General features: G+C 36.8%; 3 protein-coding genes, 1 long non-coding RNA gene and 1 pseudogene across 6 annotated transcripts; 2 read left to right on the plus strand and 3 right to left on the minus strand.

Annotated features, from left to right (window-relative positions):
* The first annotated feature begins 764 nt into the window (after positions 1-764).
* Positions 765-2921, plus strand: LOC111487572 (adenine/guanine permease AZG1-like). 2 transcript variants are annotated; one of them, XM_023135022.1, is made up of 2 exons: positions 765-2644; positions 2732-2921. In XM_023135022.1, the coding sequence occupies exons 1-2, from the start codon at positions 923-925 to the stop codon at positions 2744-2746; spliced, it is 1737 nt and encodes a 578-aa protein (XP_022990790.1). In that variant the 5' UTR covers positions 765-922; the 3' UTR covers positions 2747-2921. The 2 variants fall into 2 exon arrangements, with proteins under 2 accessions (XP_022990790.1, XP_022990789.1); XM_023135021.1 differs by having other exon boundaries at positions 2743-2853.
* Positions 2862-9669, minus strand: LOC111487558 (annotated as a pseudogene).
* Positions 9670-14069: 4400 nt separating this feature from the next.
* Positions 14070-15922, minus strand: LOC111487002 (40S ribosomal protein S26-3-like). The gene is made up of 5 exons (XM_023134205.1): positions 15771-15922; positions 15599-15691; positions 15150-15234; positions 14931-15064; positions 14070-14328 (listed from the first exon to the last, which is right to left on the minus strand). The coding sequence occupies exons 1-5, from the start codon at positions 15771-15773 to the stop codon at positions 14248-14250; spliced, it is 396 nt and encodes a 131-aa protein (XP_022989973.1). The 5' UTR covers positions 15774-15922; the 3' UTR covers positions 14070-14247.
* A 511-nt stretch (positions 15923-16433) lies between these two features.
* LOC111487003 lies at positions 16434-18528 on the plus strand. Of its 2 annotated transcripts, none has more exons than XR_002718970.1 (3): positions 16434-16757; positions 17223-17403; positions 17504-18528. It is a non-coding gene; the product is annotated as an uncharacterized LOC111487003 (long non-coding RNA). The 2 variants fall into 2 exon arrangements; XR_002718969.1 differs by having other exon boundaries at positions 17507-18528.
* A 333-nt stretch (positions 18529-18861) lies between these two features.
* LOC111487000 (expansin-A8-like) lies at positions 18862-20233 on the minus strand. The gene is made up of 3 exons (XM_023134201.1): positions 20059-20233; positions 19651-19963; positions 18862-19564 (listed from the first exon to the last, which is right to left on the minus strand). Exons 1-3 carry the CDS (start codon positions 20189-20191, stop codon positions 19261-19263), a joined length of 750 nt encoding a protein of 249 aa, XP_022989969.1. The 5' UTR covers positions 20192-20233; the 3' UTR covers positions 18862-19260.
* Between the last annotated feature and the right edge of the window lie 5428 nt (positions 20234-25661).

Here is a 25661-nt window from a genome sequence, read left to right on the forward strand (position 1 = left end):
TTAAAGTATATAATTTATTTCAGCGGTTAAATATTGTGGTCGCTTTAGTGGGAAACCACTGTTTGAATTTATAATATTTTTAAAAATAAATGGGAGATTTATTCATATCGTGTGTGGAATATATTTAATACAATAAAAAATTTATTTTTAAAAAGTAATATATTTAAACCACCTACTCGACTAAGTTCCCACTCCCACTAGTGTGTTTCTCTTTTCGAGTTCATCTCTCTCATATTAAATTCGATCATCTCACTCTTTTAAATATTTAAAAATTAAAATTTATTACCTCTCCTATATATAAATAAATAAATAAATAAATAAATAATCTCCATCCTTTATATTCTAATTCTTGCCAATTGTTTCAATTATTATTCTTGGTGAAAAATTTACATAGTATTTAACATTTTTTTTAATAAATAAATTATGTTAGATAATCTTTTTAGCCGATAATTTACCTTTTTCAATATTATTTTTGTAATATATTGTTTACAATCATAATTTTTAAAATTTTAAATTTTTATTAAAACGAATGTAAATAAAAGTATATTATATTATATTAACTTTTTTTTGGAATTGTTGGTGGTAGCAAAGTAATAGTTGTCACTTTCCTTATTTTTCAGGAATTTTTAAAATACAAGTAATATTAAAAACAAGCCTGACATAGCCTAAGAAAAAGGAAACTCCAACTGAAACTAGAAAAAGAAAAATATAAATAAAGAATAATTAAAATAGAAATAAATAAATAAATAAATAAATAACAATTATGAGACTTGACTGAATGAAATTAAACTGCGGAGAGATCCCCGGTTCGAGAATCTATCGTCGTCTTCTTCTCCTTCAAATTTTATTTCTATATATATAAACCAATTATGTGTTGGTAGATGCCAGCTTCCCCATCTCCGAACTTGCCTCAACAGACCTCATGGAACTCCAAACCACCGCGCAACCAGGCCGCCTCGACCGTCTTAACTCCGCCGTCGCCAAAACCTGGATTGGTAAGCGGTTCAAATTAACCGAAAGAAACTCCAATTTCACCACCGAGCTCCGCGCCGGCACCACCACCTTCTTAACCATGGCCTACATCTTGGCTGTCAACGCCTCCATCCTTGCCGATTCCGGCGCCACCTGTTCCCAATCGGATTGCGTCCCTCTCTGTTCCGACCCTTCCATTTCCATCCCCAATTGTTCCGGGTCGAATCTCCGACTCATCCAACCCGATAGGTCCTGCATGTTCGACCCCGTCAATCCCGGCTACGCCGCTTGCCTCGATCAAGTCCGTAGAGACTTAATTGTTGCGACGATTGCTTCGTCGTTAATTGGTTGCGTTATAATGGGCGTTTTCGCGAATCTTCCCCTTGCTTTAGCTCCGGGAATGGGGACTAATGCTTATTTCGCTTACACCGTCGTCGGGTTTCATGGCTCCGGTAACATTTCTTACCAGAGCGCCTTAACCGCCGTTCTAATCGAGGGGTTAATCTTTTTACTCATTTCCGCAATTGGGTTTCGGGCAAAATTGGCGAAATTAATCCCGAAGCCAGTTCGAATCAGTTCCTCTGCCGGAATTGGGCTGTTTTTAGCGTTCATCGGATTACAGAGTAGCCAAGGAATTGGTCTAATCGGCTTCAGCCCATCGACGTTAGTGACACTCGGAGGCTGCCCAGAAGCCTCCCGGGTGTCGGTGTCCCCCGTCGTGAGTTCCGGGAACGGAACGGTAAGTCTAATGGCCGGAGGAACGGCTTCCGGCGGAATACTCTGTCTGAACGGAAGAATGGAGAGCCCAACTATGTGGCTGGGCATAGTGGGATTCGTGATAACTGCGTATTGTATGGTGAAAAACGTAAAAGGGGCTACGATTTACGGGATCGTATTCGTGACGGTGGTTTCGTGGATTCGAAAAACAAGTGTGACGGCGTTTCCAGAGACGGCGTCAGGGGAGGCGGCGTATAAGTACTTTAAGAAAGTTGTGGATATACACACAATTAAAAGCACAGCTGGAGCACTAAGCTTTAAGGATTTAGGGAAGCCCCACTTTTGGGAGGCGATGGTCACTTTCTTATACGTGGATATTTTGGATACCACTGGAACGCTTTATTCAATGGCCAGATTTGCAGGATTTGTGGATCAAAATGGGGATTTTGAGGGGCAGTATTTTGCCTTTATGTCTGATGCTACGGCCATTGTCGTCGGATCATTGTTGGGGACTTCACCGGTGACGGCGTTTATTGAGTCCTCCACGGGCATAAGGGAAGGCGGCAGGACGGGGCTGACGGGACTGACGGTGGCAGCTTATTTCTTTATGGCGTTCTTTTTTACTCCGTTGTTGGCGTCCATTCCGGCGTGGGCGGTAGGGCCGCCATTGATACTGGTGGGGGTTTTGATGATGAAGGCGGTTGTGGAGATTGAATGGAATGATATGCAGCAGGCAATTCCGGCGTTCATGACGTTGATATTGATGCCGTTGACTTATTCTATTGCTTATGGTCTGATTGGTGGAATTGGGACTTACGTGGTGCTGCATGTACCGGATTGGGGTTGGGCTGGTTTGGAAAAATGTGGACTTGTGAAGTTGAGGAGCCATGTCAGTGCATCTAACGGGCAGCTCCTGGCTGAAGAAGATCCTGCCCCAAAATCTGTACAGCCCGAAGTATAGTGTTTAAAATATTTTATTCCATCATTGTTATAATTGTTTTTTTTTTTTTTTTTGAAATATTGAAATGTTAATTATATATAGGTGTTACCTAGGTAGCAGCTACATGGGAACATAGTAGGGGGAACGGCCGGACAGACGCCAAAATGTTTTAGTCAAAGGATTTGACTTTCATTATTATTATCATTATTATGTTCAAATCAAAACCAACATGTTACCACCTCAATCCTCACCTTTGACATTCAATTCCATCAAATAGCCATGTTCACATACCAAATCTGGCTTGTTTACACTAATTTCTTTGTTTCGTTAAAATTATAATCATATTTTCAAACAATAATTCCTAAAGTAAACCTATTCCACAATCGTCTTCAAAAATTGTCAACGAACGCACAGTTTTTTTAACCTATACACCATGGGATTAGTTCATGCCCTGAAATGAACGCTATCTACACGATTGTGTTTCATACTTGTTATGATACTAGAAATGATGATTCTTGCGTTGTTGTTATGCCGAGTATGCCGAGTGGAGTGGCGATTCGAAGGAAGAAGAAGAGGAGGAGGATGCTTCTCCTTCCTTAACTTTCATGTGAGAGCCCCAAAGACGAACCGAATCCGGACCCACACTTGACGGCGTTATCCAAACAAATTCATTTCCTGAGCAATCACTTTACAGCAATGCCTTTCAATTTAGCCTAAAAAAACAGAGGATGAAGGCATAACATCAATCAAATATGAAACAATGAAACAACGTTGAAGTTAAGACTAAAACAGTGAGATAGTAGTAGTAGTAGGCGTGTAATATGCTGCAAACTTGGAAGGAATAGATGTTTTTTGACACAACCACACGATTCTGGAATAAGGAAAGGGAATAAGGGGGAGGGAGTTGGGACACGGACAACAAAAGTGAGCAGAACATATTCTTGCATCAAGGTGTTCCATCTGACACAAAATTATGTGGCATGCGTGTTTTCTATTCCAGTTTTTTCTATCCCCAAGCAATAAAAGACCATTTTCGGAGGTTTTTGAGCCATCACACACAAGACAAGACATGGTCCACAACACAACTCAATGGTCTTCTTGATAACTGGGACACGTATTCAGGTTCTTGTCTGAAATGACACCATTACTATGCGTCCAAGTGGCTCCATATTTCCTGACACTCTTGGTAAAGATCCTACCGACCCCCCCTATTCTATTATTATTATTAATGGTATCGGCCTTGGCTTTTGCTTTGCTGGGCTTTTCTCCTCCATTTGTTCTCTCTTTTTCTGCGTGTGAAAATAGAATATTGGTCACTCAAGTCACAACACACCCAGAGTAACGACGAAGCTACCTATGGCTGGCAGGCAGGTTGACATTGACAGAATTCTCAACCAACTTAGTCAATGAGTTGACTGATGTTATCCAAATCTACACTTCTTAAGTTCTACTCTTTTCACTTTATGCATGAAGTACACTGCTTTATGTCTCAACGTGTCTTTTGAAGTCGATGACACAGAAAATTTATCCCAACCATTTCTGGACAGTTCATGTACGATCTAACGAATATACTGAGGAGTATCAGTACTAGAAAATCCAAACATTCTACGTTAGTTTTAACGGCTAGATTTACCGCAAGAACAAAAAAAGTCAAAACTAGTGCTTTTGGGCAGAGAACACACTAAAGCGTGGCAGTGACGGGCTTTTGTGTTGAATTTGGTGCGCTAAGTTCCAAAACAAGTGTCCGAGGCTGCAGGTGACAGTTTAAAGACATTTGGGAATTGGTTTTTTTCTGCTTGCTACTCCACCAAATTCCTCTTGCTAGCAAAATATTAGACCGTCTTATTTTTTGATGTGGTTTGGTTCATTGCTAACCAGATGATTTACACACTCAACAGTGCAATACAACAAAATCTAAACCACCCATAGGCTGAAATGGATACAATGGAGTGCCAAGTGGGTTTGTATGGAATACCTCATGCGAGTCTCTCCCTTCTAAACCTTTCTAGTTCCTTGACCATCTGCCACTGTTCCAATGACAAAGAGGTTTCTCCGTAACTTGCAGACATCAGTCGACCTATCATTAGCAACCTGCGCAATAATTCCAGACGTTAAGAAAACTATGCGCAAGACTGAATAACAAATAAACTATGAGATCCCATATCGGTTGGGGAGGAGAACGAAACATTATTTATAAGGGTGTGGAAACCTCTTCCGAGCAGAGGCAATTTAAAAACCTCGTGGAGAAGCCCAAAAGAGAAAGTCCAAAAAGAACAATATTTGCTAGTTGTGGGCTTGGACCGCAAGTAACACATGTACTACTTGCCTGCTTAAGTCTTGGCTGCCTAATCTCCTTTCTGCCTGCTTCGCTGCCACCAAGTCATTTTCTACAACCTGTAAGCCCAAAATTATGAATTTCAAGCGCCAGAAGATAATTTCAAGAATCAAGTAAGTCTAAGATGTACCTGCTGCATTTCTGACTCAATGGAATGTGGCAATGACCTTAAATTAGATAAGTACCACCTCCATGCTTCTAGTGCATTCATATCAGTAATTGCGGAAGAACCTACAGATGAAGGTTGGAAAGGCACAACCAAATCAGCTGGCAAAATGTTTGATTTACCCTCTGACAAAATTAGCAATTGGACATCGGTTGTCATATCCATTTTGTAGTACTTGAAATCATATTCAACCTGGAGAAAAGGGTTTATTTAAACAATACAAGGACGAGGAACAAGTAATTCAACCAAAAACATAGAAAATATTTCATCTACGTGTATATACAAATAGGCTGCGCCAACACAGATACCTTTTGTGACTCCATTAAATTTTTCAGCAGCCTTGCGTTTTCAACTCCAAGAGAATTCAGTGTCCCTATTTCCAGTTGTGTTTCATCAATCATCAAATGTGAACCTTCTGCCAGCTGAAGAACACCAGGAACCAATCTGTATTTTGTCAAGATATTACACCAATTATTTCAATTTGGATGAAATCAAGTAGAAGCATTAGCCAACTGTCAGCGTTATTTCTGTGATAGATTAGTCATCCACCATCAACTTACCTGTTTATCTCATAATCCTTCTTCGGTGCCAGTGAAGCTGTATTTAGATATTCTACTGTACATATTCCGTGAATGGAAGAAGACTCTTGACAGTAAGCCTGAGCTGATTGCCAAAAATTGACATACTTTCGTTGTTAAAACCTGTGAGGTTTAGTGAAAGTTTACCGATGGCCAGGGAATCCACCCTAGCATGCACCTAATCAATAAATTTGTCCATTAAAATTTAAACTCATACATGATAACATAGTGATAAAATTATATAGACCAAGCTTAACAGATGATAGAAGTAGAGAGAAGTTAGGTAATGAATAATTAAAAGGAAATACCCTGACCTTGGATAGAAGATGCAACAGCAAAAAGTGAGCTGCAACTCCATCATTACCAAGAACAACGGTCAGGTGATTTAGTAGAGTGGCACGTATCTCTCGAATTAGATGGGTTGTTGGCTGTTACATAAGAATATAACGTACGTACATAAGCGGTACAATATGAAAAAAGAAACAAAAACTACACTAGTGACAATAAAAGAGATCGAAAGGACAAATCAGACATCACTTGTAGTTATAAAGCACCTCTAACACATGGAAAGTTTGGAAGTCATGAACAGCAAGTTTCCTGTGAACAACGCAATGGAGACACGGTACCTATAACAAAATAGAAAATTGATGCTATATTAATTTATCTAGAACCACTCAAGATCATATAATTCTTTGTTTACGAGTCACTTCCAGAGGTAGCTAACTAGACAGAGGGAAATGATGAAAGAGTTTAACATGCATCAATACCCTGTTGGGAGGAAATTGAACCGATAAGTCCTCAAATAAACCATTTGAGAACTCATCGTCGTCATCCTTGTAACTTTTTGCTCTGTGCCAAGGGTAATGACACCAATAAACTCAACATCATCATTCAATTTCAACTCAGACTCCACAGTATCATACATCTGCAATATAGATAGATATGCTGAGAATTAAGAAACATTTCCAACCCCACAACACAATTAATAATAACAATTATATTACAGCCTGATTCAGGATATAGAGCGGGTACTTTCCTTAACTAGACAAGGAAGAAAATTTCTTTCAGCATTGTTGACAGTGCTTAGGCTAGATATAGCCACAGAAGAAATATTTGGAGACTGTAAGCCAGGCGAAAGTTGTTCGTCTTTCTATGAAATGAAAGAGATGATAACAGAAGAATAAGTTAAGTTAAAATACACCAAGAGCGGTAAAACAGCAAAACGTCGAACAATGTACAAGCATTCTGTTTGATGTTCATTATTTGGTATAACCTCTTTATGAACAATGAAACAAGAATATAAAGTCTGCATCTCATTTTTCTATTGTGAAAGGGGCTGTACAAGTTAACTTCTGAAACTCCAAAAGATGATACTCAATCTGAAATAAAAACTACTGACAGAGTAAAACTAATAAGCGTTTAAAAAAAGAAGTTCGCTCACCATCTTTTTCAAACCGGAAGAACTCTGAAGCTCATCACTTGAAGCCTGTGATTTAAATAAGATGTCAGAAGGCAGCAGCTGCTATTCCCTTTATAATAAAACAGAGAAACAGAGTAACTAATCCCTACATGAAATAGTGATTAGAGCCAGAGTGGTGCACAACAGACCAAAGCGTCGCAAAAGAAATTGAATAATTAACAAATCTATTTTTTCAGGAGAATAAGCAAGCTACAAGCTGTACTGACACCTAAATTCTACAAAGTATCAAAAATCCATGAACGGTTCTCTAAGCAATCCAAATTCCAAGGAATGACTCTTTTTCCATCTTTTTTGGGATCATGCAGCCCTTCTCAAAGGCTAAATAACTAGAGTGGAAACTCCAACCTTTCCATTTCATGCCAAGTTACTAGAATTATTCGAGCTGTCGTGCTAAATGTCAGAAATCTCTAAAGGCACATGAATAAATCTAATAGATATAAATACAACAAGTACTGAACAAATACAGATTGAAGAAGCAATTTATGATATATTTGGTGTTGATGGGGTCATGGATGAAATGAACAGCTAAAACTTAAAAATAAAACGAAAGCAAGTCATAGAGGAAAAGGTACAAGCAAGTCCATAGGATCAACAGAATTTTCATCCAATCTGCAACGCTTTTGTTTGTTTTCAGATGTCCCATCAGCACTCTGATTGATCTCTCCTAAACGTGAGGATTCTGTCCAAGAATTCTGACCTGGAACCTAACCAAAATGATCAAGAATGCACTCAAAAAAAAGCCATCAAGCACACACACAAATTCAAAGGGAGAAATTTTGCAGGAACAGCTTACAAAGTAGGGGTAATTATTGAAAACTCACAGGCACACAGTACAGAAAACGGCGTTCCCAAATGCGCATATCGGGGGAAATTCCTGACGGGCATTGAGAAGAATCCGTAAACTTGGTGGTTTTCCAAGTGGAGCCATCCTTCACAATACCAGAGAGAACCTTAAGAAACAACAAAACATCAATATCTTAAACAGAAAATTGCTTAGTAGCAGAGAAATAAAATTACCTTGTAAGCGCCAACATAAAACTCATTTCCCAGCATGTCTTGAATCATTCCCTTGAACCGAACAAGACAGTTGGGCTGAACCCATTTAACGCTTGAAGCGTTCAGAATTGGAACCTACGGAAAGCTACTCGTCAAATGATCGATTCGAAAACCTAATGACATTAAACCCTTAATTCTTACAGATTACTAAGAACGCGAGAAAAAAAGTTAACGAGCTCAACTGAAAAACCTCACACAAGAGCATCTAGTGATTTGTGCGAATGAATACCCATAATAGAAAAATGAAATCCACTGCTCACCAACTAGATAGCGGGGAAGAATTTGTTCGTCTTTTTAACAAATTTAACAAACACTAAAAAAAATATTCCAAACACAGAACATATGAAAGTAAAATTGGAAGGAGATTGAACCTTAGATAGACCATCTTGGTCAAAAAGGAAGTGACGAAATGGATCGAGCGCTCCCCAGTCACAGCACCAAGAGGGTTAACAAGGAAATCGTAGGGTAGTCCAACCATGGTTGCGCTCTCTCTCTCTCTCTAACACTGTCTCTATCTCTCTCCTCTCCGACATGTTCATTGGACATCCTTAATGGAAATGAAGCAGATACAGTCTACAGAGATTTCCCGCCAAACCAAGGAACTTGGGCCTCTTCGTTCCCGCCATTTTCCCACCAATTCACATTAGACCTTACCAGCCGGGACACCAGTTCTGGACCTAACCAGCCGGGCCACCAGTTCACATTGAACCTGAGCTGGGCCGCCAGTTTACATTGAACCTTACCAGCTCGGCAGCCGAATCACCTTCTACCTTACCATCTGGGCCTCCAGTTCACCTTGAATCATACCATCTGGGCCCCAGTTCACTTTCGGCCTGACTAGCTGCGCCGTAAGTTCACCCTGAACCTGATCAGTTGGGCCGCCAATTCACCTTGGACCTGCAAAAAAGGCCGCCAGTTCACCTTAGACCTTACCAGCTGGTCTCCAGTTCACATTAAACCTGACCAACTGGGCCTACATTTCACATTGGACCTGACTAGCTGGGCCTCCAGTTCACATTGGACCTAACCAACTAGGCCTCGAGTTCACATTGGACCTGAGAAATATGGGCCGCCAGTTCACCTTGGACCTTACCAGCTAGGCCTACATATGACATTGGACCGTACCAACTGGGCCTGCAGTTCACCTTGGACCTTACCATCTGGGCCGGCAGTTCACATTGGACCTGACAAAGTGGGCCTCCAGTTCACATTGGACAGGACCAGTTGGGCCGCCAGTTCACCTTGGACCTTACCAAATGGGCCTCCAGTTAACATAGGACCTGACCAGTTGGGCCGCTTGCTCACCTTGGACCGAACCAGTTGGGCCGCCAGTTCACCTTGGACCTTACCAGCTAGGCCTACATATGACATTGGACCGTACCAACTGGGCCTGCAGTTCACCTTGGACCTTACCAACTGGGCCATCAGTTCGCATTGGACCTGACCAACTGGTCCTCCAGTTCACCTACGACCTGACAATCTGGGCCGCTAGTTCACCTTGGACCTTACCAGTTGAACCTCCAGTCACCTTGGACCTGACCATCTGAGCCGTTACTTCACCTTAGACCTGACCAGCTGGACATCCAGTCACCTTGGACCTGACCATCTGGGCCTCCAGTCACCTTGGACCTGACCATCTGGGCCGTTACTTCACCTTAGACCTGACCAGCTGGACATCCAGTCATCTTGGACCTGACCATCTGGGCCTCCTTTCACCTTGGACTTGACCATCTGGGCCGCCAGTTCAACTTGGACCTTACTTGTTGGGCCTTCAGTTCACCTTGGACCTTACCAGCCGGGCCTCCAAATAAAATTGGACCATACCAGATGGGACTTAACTAGGACCTGACCAGCTGCGCCGCCGATTGACCTTGGACCTGATCGTCTGGGCCGCCAGTCCACATTGGACCTGACCAGTTGGGCCTCCAGTTCACATTGGACAGGACCAGTTGGGCCGCCAGTTCACCTTGTACCTTACCAGTTGGGCCTCCAGTTCACATTGGACCTTGCTTGATGGGCCTCCCTCCAGTTTTCATTAGCCCTTACCAGCTCGGCCTCCCTCTAGTTCACATTGGACCTTACCAGCTGGGCCTCCCTCCAGTTCATTGGACCTTACCAGCTGGGCCTCCCTCCCGTTCACATTGGACCTTTCCAGCTGGGCCTCCAACTTTCAGCCCAATTATGTCTGTAATGCAAAAATTAATTTAGCTTGAAATTATCATTTTGAGGTTCCTCAAGTCAATATAGCATAGTTTAAATTAAATTATAGATTGATTTCTTAAATTTTAAAGTTGTATTTAACCGGTATTAAAATTTTAAATAACATTTAAAATTTTATTAACTTTTTAATATCTAAAAAGTTTTTAATTCTTAAAAATAGTTCTCATAAACAGTGATATATTCAAATTTTATTAAATTTTAGACTTTTAATCACAAAAGTAATAAATGATTTAGTTAAATAATGACGTCATTAAAATCGTCAAATTACAGCATCAAGAAATAGCAATGAAAATTCGTTAGAGAGGTGCCTGTACATTAAGCTTGCCGCCCAAGCTTTTCGCACTCTCAAAACGCGTAGCACCGTCACTGCGCAGCACCTGCAAATCCAATGTGGACTCAAATGGTCAAATTGTGGGTCCATCCATTTGAACAGTACGCATGACGTGTACCAGCTCCCCCACTCTCTCTAATTCACACGCTCTCACGCGTCACTCTCATATCCCACTTCAACTAACTCCTTTTTTTTCAACCACTTTGTTGCCATAACTCGTGAAATTTTCATTTTTCAACCAAATCAATTTTAAAAAATTAGTAATAGTTATTTAATTTGTTAAAGAAAACCTAAATTATTCCAAATGAATGTATATATTCAAAACAAAAAATAAATTTATAATCATTAAGTCAATGATTTGTCATAACTTTGTTGAAAGAGTGTGCATTGAAGCTAAGTCAAGGCATACACAAAATTCGAGAGAACAAGGCAAGACAAGTGTCGAAGACAAGCTCGAAGAGGGGCCGGGTAGGGCACCGAGCTATAACCTCAAAAGTCGGGATTTCAATATGAATTTCGGCATGCGGCTCGAGAATTAAGAATGTCTATATGAAAGATGAAAGCTCACAAACTTTAGTGTCAATTAGTACTATAGGCATGGTGTTGGCTCTCCACCACCCTTTGGACATGTGGTTTAAGCGAGCTAACATGTGGCACATGTGTGTGACACGGCGTGGGTGAGAGTCACAGAACAGTGTAACAGGCACTTTCCTTTAAAAATGATCTTTATATTGCCCCCCAAGCCATATGTCGAATGTTGGATTATGCACCCGCTATCTGGAACGTATGTCATAAATAGTTTATTATGGACACAGGAGATGATCGACACAGGCTAGTTCCCAATGGATATATCCGAGCAAACAAAGATGGATGATGCGTCCTGAGACATGGGATGGTATCATGATGCATGGATCGTATTGTTGGGAACCTATATGACAATGAGATGCAACATTAAATGTGTCGCACACGATTGAACATGCGTGCATGAAAGACATGTGTAGCCGAACAAGTTTGAATTTCACACAAGTTGGTGTTTGTTTTGCGAAGGCACACCTCGCCGACAGACAAATGAAGCCATGAAACCAAGCAAAAAATGCGAATAGGGCTTGAGTCCACCTTAATGCTTGCCGTGAATATATCAAGTACACGACGCCGCATGATTGAAGAAGTACGAGCAGCTTGTTTGTTATTTGAACTACAAAATATATATATATATATATATATATATATATATATATATATATATATTCTTAAAATTAAGCCTTTAAAATTGAATTTTAAATTCCCACCATTCAAATAAAATTCAACCAAGACTTTTGTACCATTTATAATCATAATAGATTAGAAATCAAAGCTCCACTAAAAACCTTACAAATAAAAAATAAAAGAAAAGAAAAGAAATAAAGTTTGATTTTGAATCAACCTCCCTTCACCACGTGCCTGAATCCCCAACACAAGAGCGTGAAATATGGCGCGCGTCTTGCGAGTGTGCTGCACATTAAATAAATTAATTTAAAACAAAAATAAAACCATTGACCTTTTCAACCAAAATCGCCTCCTTTTTTAATTGACCATTTTCATTTCATTTCATCACTATTATAAATCCCCCACCAAATCGAACCATTTCCACATTCACTTCACATCTCCCATTTCTTTCTTCCTCTCTAAGCTTCCACCTTTCATTGGGTTCTTCAATGGCGAACCTTTTCAAGCTCTCCAAATTCATCTCTGTTTTTGCTCTCATTCTCTCCCTCTCTGTTTCTTCTTCATCTTCCGCCAGATTGTTGCGCGATCTCTCTCTCTCACCCGCCGCCTTGCCGGACCTGAAACCTGACACTCCGGCGGATCCTACGACGGCTCTGGCGATGGAGTATGGGGCTTTGCTTCTTGGGTTTCTGCCGAAGGGGGGAATTCCGCCGTCGGGGCCGAGCAAAGGGACCAACAACCTCAACAGTTAGAGTTTTTGCTGGGATTCTGTTCGGTTTTGTGTAATGCTAATCATTTGTTAATGTAAAATGTAAATACGCATCAAAAAGCGATGTAGATTAAGGGGTCCGATGTGATGATATTTCATTCATTGTTTCATTATTATGTAATTATTTATGATATTAATGTCAACGGATTAAATTTTCTGTTATTAATCTCAAATTTGTGGAGTGCATACTTCGGTGCATATATAAAGCATTGATTTGTTATATAGTTTTAAGAGGTTAGTATTTGCAGGTGACATGATAAGAATGTGGGAGGTCGAGAAAATCGAGTAAAATGAAGCTCAGATAAGAAAAACATGTTGACATGCTTAAAGAACAGAAAGAAAAACTTGGCCTCTGCTATAATTATAAATATTTTTTCCCTTATAATTGTGAAATATAAAAACAGTAATTAATTTTATGCAGCAGTATTTTCAACGGTTTGGACCCCATTTATGTGTAAATTCAACGCCTTGATTCAAACTCTATTAAGACCTTGTTTCTAAAAGTGTAGGACACAATGTCAAAAACATATATCTAATGATGGATATAAAGCACAACAAACAAAACTAAATAACATTCAGTTTATTGTGTTTTCATTTTATTACATTTTAGTCTCTATATTTTTAATAAACAACTATTTTAGCCTATTCAATTTTACTTTATTTTTTATTTTTTTTGTCACAATTTCAACAAAAATACTATGCTAAAATGATTTAAAAGTTCTTTTTGTAAGTAGGTGTGAAAATTTTGAATCTAAAATTGGAATTGTACCCAAAACCCTAAACAATTGGAAGGCACGGCACAATATAAATTTTGATGTTCATCAAACTCGTAATTAACATTTCATTACAATTTTTCTTTCTCGGGGTCGAGATTCCGGACTTGATTTGCGGGAACTAAATTCCACACCTATCCCACTATGATTATCCATACGTCATTTTAATCAAAATAAGAATTTATATTTAATAAAAACTTGAAAGGATCATATATATAGAGATAAAAAATAAAGAAACCGATACGGAAAAGTTGATACTACCTCACCAGTCATGAAAAATCTCACAAGGACAATGAATCTCTAGCCAAAACAACCTCAGATATAGAACGATACTATTCGAAAAATCTTCACGAGAATCCCTAATGGCCGAACCAAATTTTACATAAATTAATTGAAGAAAGCTAGCAACCTCTTCCGTGACATTGGACATTGCTACGTTGAACCATGTGTTGCAGTTATTTATAACCCCCCCAAAAACAAAGTTCTGAATGATGGACTATACGTAAAATGGATATGAGAGACGGGATAGATAGTCACGACATCAAGTCCTCGTTAAACCAAAAATTTATCAGATTTCAGAAGTACAGCATAATTCCTTCAAAACAAAACCCTAAAATATATCGAGAAATGCTAAATAAAATTCAAGTTCACCAAATTGCAGCAACCATGAGAAAATTAAATAGGGCATATAAAGGGGTTCCTCTTCAGGGACGGGGAGGAGGAGCTCCAGCTCCAGCTCCAACGCGAGGGGCCTGTCCTGGCTGCCCAGGCTTTGGCATATCATCCTGAGAAACAAAGGACAAAGTTCAACCGTCAAAATATGCAACAGCAATAGAAACACATTCAGAATAGAGATGATCACTATAAGCAGCTACGAACAACCATAAATTGTTAAAAGTAAATAAACGAACAAAACAACTTTCCCTCTCAAAAGTTCATAAATCACCAAGTAAACAAAATAGCAACCTTACATTACCAGAATTGTGAGACTCGTAAGAAAAAACAAGAAGGCCAAGAACAATGGAAGTAAAAGACGATTCATGAACCAACAAAAGGACACAGGTTAACACCAGTCATTAAAGTATGAAGAGGGTATATTCAATGATATATAAACATCACAACTTCCAAGAGCCAGTGTCAACAATGATCCAGTAGTAAATTGTGAGAATTGTTTGAAAGAATAAGAGGATCCGTACTCTAAACATTGGCCATATAGAACTGTAGTAACAATTATATAACTCAAGTTTTAATTCCTAGCAGGTCATCGCAAAATTAATTTACAAACATATCACTCAACAGGCTCGTACGATTTAAATAATTGAAAGCCTAGAAAGTGAATAAAAACGATAGAGCCAAAAAAATGAAAGTAAGCTAAATGAAAATATACCCTGCGTCTAATGAAGCGCTGTGGTGGCTCACGTTTCCTCCTGTCAGTGCGTGATCGAACCCTCACAACGTGAGAGTGGATAGCACAGGAAACACAGTACTGCATCTTAGCATATAGCTTAGGAAGAGTGTATTCTGTACCAGAGACAAACATTGAAATTATCATTCATGTTGTAATAATGGAAGGTAAAGAAATAATGTGTTAAGAAAAGGATAATACGATCATAGACACACGCTTCCTGAACATCCCTAACAGCTGCCTGCTCCACGATGTTCCTAACAAGGAACCTCTTAATGGCCTTATCCTATTCGCGCCAATAAGAAATCACATAATTAGACACAGTAGACCAAAATCACACAGATAATTGCAAATATGTACTAAATCTGACCCTATGTAACATGAAAATTCAAGGGAGTCAGCAACAGAACAGGAAAATTTAAAAAAAAAAAAAACGCTGGTGAAAAACACGAATCATAGTTCAGTGATGGCGGGACATCGATAGCGATTATATTGAAAAAGCGTCTAGAAAAAAAAAATCCAGATGCGTGTACATTGTTTGGCCATTACAGATAAAAAAAGATCGATAGAAAGACAGACCTAAACCTAAACTATTCATTGACATCGGAAAGAGATACCAAGGCAACAGAGGAAAAAAAAACCCTAAGTACCTTGGGGCAGCATTTACCACAGTTGGAGCAGCGGATGAATTTCACGTGTCCGCGTCCATGCTTGTTGCGTCCACCATTCCTGCGCTTGAAAGTCTGAAGCAAAAGCAAGATTGTCAACAAAATGTTAGACAAAATCGAATAATCCAAACGGAGGTGTGAGGGATTAGGTTACCATGGTTATAGTCTTCCGGATGGACGAACGAACCAGAGAGAATCAGCTATCTCTTCGCGGCTGAATTAGGGCTTCGAGAGGATGCTACCGTTCCTTTTATATGTGGGGGAGCAGAAGGTGACCTAGCCAAACGAAATCCCAAATTTAGTACATTTGCAAAAAGAACCCCCCGTGTTATTCTATTTTTCATTGTCTGCCCAAAAACATGGACTAATAGCAAAATATTAAGTATGAAATTTACATTTAAAATTTATTAAAAAATCTTGCGAATATTTTTATTTTTTTAAATACGTTTTTTTATTCTAGGATATTAGATAATTTGTATTAAGAAGTAGAAAATGGTAAAAGGTTTATTTTTTAAAAACTATTTTTTCTGTCTAAGACTGTTCTTATTAATTATTTAATATATTATTTTATTGTGGGAGAGAATTAAAATGTGGGGATGAAATATTTGATGAGGTTGTTATGCTTATTATCAAATTAAATTAAATATATTAGATTTGTATGTTTATTTTACGTTCATTTCAAAGAGATAACAATAAATTTTTATGATAGTTAAAACTAAAAATATATATTAAATTTTAATTATTTTAATATAAATTTAAGTGTGTGTATATATATATATATACACACATATTATTTAGTTATTTTGATATAATTTAATGTTGATTGATAAAATTCATTTCCAGGGCATGAAGAAAGAGGAAGGCTTAGAGCTTGGAAATTAAAATTTCTTCAATTGCGTGAAACCGTTTCTAGCTTTGGCGTGGGAACTCTCGATCATATAGAAATCTCAAGAACGTTCCGAGCTGCAATTTTGACTCTGAAACGTTCCTCTACAGAATTCAGTCTGGCCAGAGCAATTCGGAAGTGCAACGGTAGGTAATTCCGGTAGCGCCGGTACTGTAGAAGGCGACGGCAAAGATATATCCTGCATTTCATGTGACCGGCAAGTTTCACTCCGCCAGTCTATGGGTGGTGGCAAAGGTATTCAATTCTTCTCCCGCTAAATTTATCAGTGTCTTGATCAATTTCGCTCGATTCCTCTGTTCCCCTTTCGAGAATTGATGTTCAATCTGTTAGCTGCAATCGCCGATACTTTAGGGTTTTGATTTTTTATTTTTATTTTTCCCGAAACATAGGATTATATGAAGCTAGAATTCAAGTCATCAAGTGTGTTCTGAAATGGTTTGCTGGATTCGTCGATATTCTGTTCATTTATCTGTTTCTATTTTTGTATTTGAATTGAGACTTTGACCGGTTGAAACTTGAAGGTGTTTGTGATCTTTTGCTTTGGGAAATGGACTCTATATTGCCTTGAATCCAGTTTACTTCAAACTTCGAGAATGGTTTTGATGTTCCTTTGATGTGTATTTGAGGGAAGAAAATGATGATATTTCCTTTTCTGTTTTGATCATCTAGAATGTTGACTCTTTTGCTACTTCTGCATAGCGGCTGATGTTCTACTGCGGAAACAGCGGCATGTTTCTTTCGGCATTGTTGTCGTTGCGACCGTGTTTTGGCTTTTAATTGAGCACTCTGGGATGCCATTGCTAACAATAAGTTCAGATGTCTTGCTGGTTTTGGTTGTCCTATTGTTTCTTCGTGCCAACTTTGCTGCGCTTCGTCTCAAGTATGGCAATGGCAGACTTTTATTTTGATTCACTGTGAAGTTCTTCCATTTCATAATCTTTAACACAGTACTTTTTCCCATATTATCTTCTTCTTTCAAGAAGATGGTATGTTTTTCCTTGTTAGCTCTTCTTCACAGTGAATCGACATAGCATACATAGCATTTCACAGCAAGAATCACATACATAAACATGGCATACATAAACATCTAGCCTAGCATACATCAACAATACACATGGTGCTTGCAAGGGCACACACCAACATACATACATAACTAATACCAACAGTAAGTTTACTTACCTCTTTGGCCTTGGCCGAAGTCACCCACAAAGCTAACTCCAGCAATAACATGATACACTTAGAGCCCTTTCACAACTATCCCTTATGCCGAACTACCAAGGTACGTCTTTATCGCAAGCTATTTTGTCAACATGGAGTTATACTGACCTTAGATTGTTGAAACAAGGGTGGGAATGGCTCTAGGGGTCGAAAACCTAGGAATCGGTATACTATTCGGATGTCGAGACGTCGAGCCGGGAGTGCGTTGAGCCGCCGATGGAGCTGAAACCGATGGCTTCGACGAACACTGTCGGCGCAGGGTCTCTGGGCGCGCCTCCGGTTTGGGCCGAAAGGGAACGAGGCCCAGGGATGGTGTCCGAGTGCGGCCTGCGAGGTGCGGGCTGCACGCTGGCCGAGACGACTCGCGGAATGCCGAGGGCCGACCCACGTCTGCCGCTTCGTCTTCGTCTTCTTCGTCTTCCTCGCGGTATCAGAGTTTGGCTGCTGTCGCCGGTGGTAGTTTTTCCAAGGACAAGGATCAATGAAAAATGCTGACTATAATTTTCTTAAGTTGTATTAAACCACAGGAAAATTGTAACACTGTTTCATCCCAAATGAATGCCTGGCTAACTGGACTCTTGAAGGCTATTGCTCGGCCGTGTATACCTAGGTTTAATGATTTGATTTGAACCACCCTGATCAAATATCACAGATTCTTGTTCTTAGTTGCTACAGAAAAAGATGAGGGTTGGTTTGTTTATCAAATTCCACTTTGTCAAATATGGATCAGCCCACAGAAAGGCCCATTGTTGAATGCCAAACAGATATGGATCATTCACATTTGGTATATTGTTCCACGTAAATGCCACACTTACATATATAGACGAACAGATGAAAAGCGTTATAATTGTGGGAAAAGTCAAAAAAAGGGGGAAGAGAGGAAAGTGGTGTCCCATTAATTTGATGGTAATATGATTTCTCTTCTCCCCTCCAAAATATCGTTTCATATCATAAACTCATTGTACTCTTCCCATATCATAATTTCTCTGTTTTTTTATGTCAAATCACAATTTAGCATACTTTAACCCCATCCATTTGGTCGTAATATATTTATTTTGTTGACATAAGAGTATTATTTTGATTGAAAAAGTATGAGAAAATTTAAGACGAGTCTTGAATGTTAATCAATAGCTGATTACATTAAGCGTTCATTAATTCTCACTAATGACATAGCACGAGAAAAATAAAGGATTGAAATTAAAGATGGGGGGAAGAACTGTAATGCAATGTCCTCATATCAATAAATTGAGAGAACTAAATGGACAATCCCTTTGTAAGATAGGGAATGGGGCTGAGATAATTCTTGTATCCCCAAAACCAGAACTAATTCTTCTACACACACTGTTTTCCTATATATTTATAGTCATCTGTGTGTTTTCAAATCCCAAAGACCTTAGCGGGTGCGAGTTAACCACCACGGCAATAGTCAGCCACTGTGGACGGCGGCCGGAGATCTACCTAACCTACTATTAATTATTATTTTTTATTTTTTTCTAATCAAGCTCTTGAAATTTGTTGTTCAGAACTGGGCACCCTCAAAGGTCTGACCGAACTGCCAGTTGCCCGGAACGATGTCGTAGCTAGTCACGGTACGGCCGTCACTGGTGGTGACTTGGAAAGAGAGGCTTTGTCCGTTAAAGTAATTGTTGCTTTGCCAGTTCTGTCCCCAATTTCTAGACATGGCTTGCCATTCTGTATTGGATCCTTTGATCGACACCGATTGGACGTCGCCGGCGCCGCCGACGTTGGTGATCAGAACCAAGTTGAAGTATGAATGCCCCTTGATCGTGAACCTTATTCCTCCCTTCTTCACGCATGGCACTCTGTTATTCATTAAAAAAAAAAAGAGAGAATTAGAAAGTAAAGATAGAGATTTAAACCATTTGTGTTAATTTCTAGGGACTCTGACCTTCGGAAGGAGACGGGAACAATGCCAGCACTGTACTGAGCAATCTGAAGGAAAGCAGGCTCAGCCAAATCAAAGTGCTGCAGAGGAGGATTGCACCAGCCGCCATCATCATTGGGCAGAGCGTAGTTGGGCGGGCAAAAATTAGTGGCAGTCACAATGATTTTTCCAGGAAGACACCAATTGGGATCACTAGTGCAAGTAATCTCATAGCAAGAACCACAGCTTAGCCCATCGTTATACAGAGCCGTACTCAGCGCCGCCGTGTTCGTTCCGTATCCTTGGCTGTACAAATCCCCATACCCACAAGCCCCACCTGTTCAAATACCCAATTCCCCATTACCACACAGAACCCAACAAATTAAAAAAAAAGAAAAAAAAAACGAAGGGCAGTTCAGTTTAATCAATTACCCATTGTCCCGGACGCGTCGCCGCCGCCGTAGAACGTAGCGTGGCCTGACTGCAACCCGCCGTAGTCGGCGGAGATTGCAGGGAGGAAAACTAGGAGTAAAACGGAGAGAGGAGAGATTGGTAAGGGCGCCATTGAAGAATTGTGTAGGGGTGAGAGGTTTTTGTTTGGGTTTGAATGGGAAATGGAGGGGTATTTAAATACACGGAAAATAGAGGCCGTTACGCTATAATTGTATTTTGTGGTGGATATTGGGAATATATATAAAAAAATATAATTCATAAATATCAATATTAAGAATTTAAGAGGGTCTCATTAATTAAAATTAAAATTAAATCAAAGCACATGAGAGGGGTCGTGTACGACCTTTTTTCTTAAAAAAAATAAACATAATTTAGTCGATATAAAATAAATACACTGGTTTAAAATTCGAATCATCTCATATAATTTTTTTAAGAAACTCTTTAATCAATAAAGGATCTAGAATATTCACGGGAAAATGTTAAGCTATTTCAATCTATGTTGTTACGAAATTTATAGTATAGTTACCTACCCTTCTTACGTTTTGTTTTTGTCTTTTTAATTTATTTTCAACCATTGTAACAATTATTTAAAAAAAAAAGGAAAAAAAAAAGATAAATCTAAATATAGGGTTTAAATAAAGTATTATAATAAAAACAATAATATTCCTATTCCATGAGAAATAAATAATAATTATAATGAATTTTAAATTTAAATACTTATCATCCTAATAATAATAAAAAATGAATAAAAAGAATTAGGACAATAAAAGGAATATAATCTAAGTTCTCGTTTCTTTAACCATCCCTGAAAAAGAAAAAATTTAAAAAAAAAAACCTCTACGATCTCTTTTTATTTGAGATAGTCTTGACGGCTTAAACTCATGAGATTAATATAATTTTAGTTTTTTTACCTTAAAATTCACAAAATTATAAAACTCGGTTAAATATAAAATTCAATATTTATTAAAATGTTATTACAATTTATTTTCATTAAAAAAAAAATTGGTCGACAGAGAAAAGAGCATCTCTGGATTAAAGTATTATTTAATAAAAATAATTATAATTAATAACACAAAGCTTAATTGAAATGTATTTATGGCTACGGTTTGAAATTAATATTCTAAATTTATTAGATTAGTTCAACTCCCCATAGCAAGGTTGACATTATATTCATTTGTAGAAATTTTAATTTTTTTTTAGCGCATGACTTAAACATAAATAAATAAATAAATAAAAGTGACTAAAATATCAATAAACCATATCAAATTAACCTGAAACCCCAAATTAAATCCGTAAATTTGGACTCTAATTGAAAATGTTCACTATTTTCAAATTTGACTTTGTTTAGCCATTTTTTCAATACCCCAAATTTTGATTCTTTATATATATATATATATATGTGGGTCTCAATTATTTATTTTAATATATTTTCATAACCCAATATAAGTAGTTGTGAGCAACTATACAACTAAATTATTTAATTTTTATTTTCATTAACTGATATCTAATTGTACTATAAATGTATTTTTTATAATTTATAGCCATAATTTTCAATGGCTAATAATAGCTATACGATTCTATACATACAAACACACATATATATATATAAGGACTAGTGATAATTACAAGAAAGAAGTTGTAACAGTTGTAATCCAGTATCAAAGTGCCAGTCACAGGTGGTGTGCTAGTAATTCCCAACTTCACTTGTGCGATTTGTGGGGTTGATTGGTTGCATCCATCCTCAACCCTAATGAAATTGAACATTAAGCAAAGGATGTTGGACTCGGGGTGAATTGTTAGAATGAAAATAGAACAAAACATTTTTTTATAAAAGTGTAAAAACTCTTTTGTTTTAAAATAGTAAAGGTGAAAACCACACATGATAAGTCAAAGGAGACAACATTTTGTAGTCATAAATTGATATGCCTTCGAGTAATTCCATCCAATTATTATTATTATTATTATTATTATTATTTTTTTGTAAAAAAAAAAAACTACCAAATAAATTAAATTAATCTCTTTTGGAAAACTAATTTATATCCAAAACCCACAAATAAAATCAAAGTCAAAAAGAGTCCTTTAAATCCCAAATTTTAAAATTAATTTATGGAGATATGAGGTTTATTTTAAATCTTTAAAATAAAAAAATAGATAATAATAAAATGGGGTCCACCATGTTAAGGCGACACATGGAAGGGCCGATTTTTGCGCTTCTATTTAAAAGAAAAATCCAAATATACATATATTGTCAGACACCGACTTCTGTTTTCCACTATTTTTTTTCCTAATTTTCTATTTCATGTTTTTTTAAATTTTAATTTATAATTATAATTATATTTTATATTTTATAACTTCATTATTTTTTTAAAATATGGTTGAAAATGTAATTTCAATTTATAAGTATAATCTCAAACCGACAAGATTAGAGATCAACTTGTTTAATCACCAGAAATTGCAGAGCCGTACATCAATTTGAACCAACTATAAAATAAATTATAATAATTAAAAAGTATTTTATATACTATACTATTTAAATATTAATTTCATCTTTTAAAAAATTTAAGTAATAAATAAATAACATTTTTAACGTTAAACTTAAAATTTAGTGTTAAAACTGTAGATATTAAGAGTTTTTTCAACCTTAGCATTAAAAAAGAAAAGAAACCAAAAAAAGAAGCAAAAGAAAGAAAGAACCAAGCTAGATACCAATGAAAGTTCATTTTTTTAAGGAAGAAATTAAACAAAATCTTCCAAAAGTGTGTGATTTTATAAGGAAAAAACATCATAACATAAAGTTGCAACAAAAAGACAATACAATGTAATAGAAATTGGTTTTTAAAAGAAAAAAACTTACTAAAATTTACCCTAAATTTTAACGAGGATATGCACGTAACGTGTCACAGTAACATAACTTCGAATTTTCAAATTTATCGAATGAAACATTGAAATTATTACAATGAATTAAAACAAAAGATTTAACGTTAAAAGAGTACAAAACGTAAAGAAAAATTCATTTTTAGTTAGAATGTTAAAGAATAAGAGAGAATAAAATAAGTTATGTCGTTTTAACTTTTCTTTAGAAAGTAATCGGTTATCAAGATTTGGTAAGTATTCGATTATGAGCGTGCCAACCTGTGTTTGTTCACGAGATTTTCATTACGTGAACGTAAATTTAAGCGTAGAACGAGAATATTGAAAAGTATTTTGAAGGGCAAACAGGGATAGAGAGTGAATGTGGGGTCACAAGAGGCCACGTGAGGGGGGAAAGGAAGCAATGCTTATCCAAAAAGAAAGGTCGATCCCATGAAAGTGTCCTTAGTAAGGGAATGTGACCCATTTAATTCACTTGGATTTGGTGATTTGGAGCCACAGAGAGGGGCAAGGGCAGGGCAAATGGGCAATCTGAGACCCTACAAACCCATGTGCAATTATTTCTGTGGTACTTGTAGGACCATTTCCTCACCCCTAATTTTCCCCATGCAAATTGGTTGCTTGCCTCGTTCAATTTTATCCCCCAGAATAAATTCATTAAAACCACCAACTCTTCAAATAATGTGGGGTTTTGTTATTTATTTATTTATTTATTTTTGTCGTAAAAAAAGCAAAAAAGCTCACTTCCTTCACTTAACTACTTTGACACGGGAGAATGTTCGGGAACTTATAAATATTAATTATTGATATCAGTTCCTTATATTTAAAAAAATAAATAAATAAGACATCTATGTCACAATCATGTCAACTTTTCATCGTTTAATTCAATACATTTAGTAGTAGTAGAGATTTGAACCAATAATCCTTTGGTAACACATATTTATTGAGGAGTTAAACTATACTCTAAGTTGATAAATGTCTAATAATTTATGTATGAAGCCCTTGAAATTACTCCACCTAACCCTTTTGCAATTTTAAATTGGAAGCTTGAGCCTACCAGCTACAACACTGTTTACTTTGGGCTTACAAACTCAATTTTAGGTATGAAGCCCAATAATTTGATTTGGGCCTAAATGACAGCCCAATTTAGAAACAACACACAACGGCCCATCAAAAAGATATAGTTGAAATTACCATTTAACCCCTGTTTTTTTATTTTTAAGCAAACATTAAAATACAATATTAAATTAAAAAAATTAAAGAAAAAAAAAAGAAATTATTAAGAAAGCATATCGCCTTTAATAAATAAATTGTTTTCGAAAATTAAAAAAAAAAAAGAAAAAGAAGAAAAAATCATTTTGGAATAATGATATTGAAATTATTGTTTAAAGTTTCCCTCTTCCGCAGGCAACAGGTTGGCTGCAGCCTTGCATGGGCCCACTCCAATTCCAAATAATAATAAATAAATAAATAAATAAATAAATAAATAAGCAGTAAAATTTTGGTGTTATTTTCAAAAAATAGAAAATACACCAATTTTAGATGCCTTTATTTCCAATACATTTCTCAAATCTTTCAAAACGGTCCCTTTTGTATTTTATTTGGTAAATAAATAAATAAATAAATAATTGTTTTGACGTAAGAAATTTCAATTGTTGTCACTTTATTCGATAATTTTTTTCTTTTATTCTCTCACTTTATTATTATTATTATTATTATTACAATCTCATTTATTTTCCCCCCTCTCTCTTCAATTATTTTTTAAATGTTCACCCAAAAGAATAAAAAGTAGACAAGACAAAATGTCACCCGACATTTAAGTTTACTAAACTCTTTTGCCCACCGTTTTATTTGAAAGAGATGGGTAAAAGACTTAGAGAAGACGTGGCCTCCTTAACCAATAATTTTAATTTTATGGATAAAAGTGGGAAACATAAATTAACTTAGACCACGTTCAAATGAAAAAGATCCTGAAGATATAAAGAAGAAATGTATGGTTAAACATATTTTACTTAGAACCGCTCTAGGGTGATCCCTTAAGAAATTTTCCATGAGTCATTATAGTATTATTAGATTTAATAAAATATTGAAATTAGACTAATATTTATCTTCAATTAAGAATCTACTCTATATGAATTGTCCGTTTTTTATTCCTTTGGTCATATTCTTGAGACAAGATATGTTCGTTATACCATTCATGACTCGTTTAGAAAAAAGAAATTCATGGAGGGCTGGACACAAAAGATACTATAACAAATTTAGGTATTTTATCGATTTGATTAAAACATGTAAACGTTCGTCTCCTTGATAATAATTAATCGAAAAGTGAGCCAATATATTTGTCAAAATGGGTAAGGTATAGTTAAATCAGCAAGTTGTTCTCATAAGATTCCTAATCCCAACTATGTATAAAGACGAGGAGGATTGATTTTAGAAAATACTCATTATCTATGAAAAAAAAATTAATTGACTTTTTTTATTTTTATTTTTATTTTTTTAATCCTTATCCAATTTTAATTTTATTTTTATTTACATAAAATCTCTTCCAAGTGGAGATGTTTACCCAAAACCTAGCCATAGATGAATCTTACCAGTTACTCAATGTAGCTAAATAATATTTCAAAAATGGGAATCTAAGTTTTTATTTCTAAGTTTTTTTTTTTTTTTTTTTTTTTTTTTTTTTTTTTTTTTTTTTTTTTTTTTTTTTTTTT

This window comes from Cucurbita maxima, unplaced genomic scaffold, assembly GCF_002738345.1.
Source record: "Cucurbita maxima cultivar Rimu unplaced genomic scaffold, Cmax_1.0 Cma_Scf00012, whole genome shotgun sequence".
Taxonomy (NCBI): domain Eukaryota; kingdom Viridiplantae; phylum Streptophyta; class Magnoliopsida; order Cucurbitales; family Cucurbitaceae; genus Cucurbita; species Cucurbita maxima.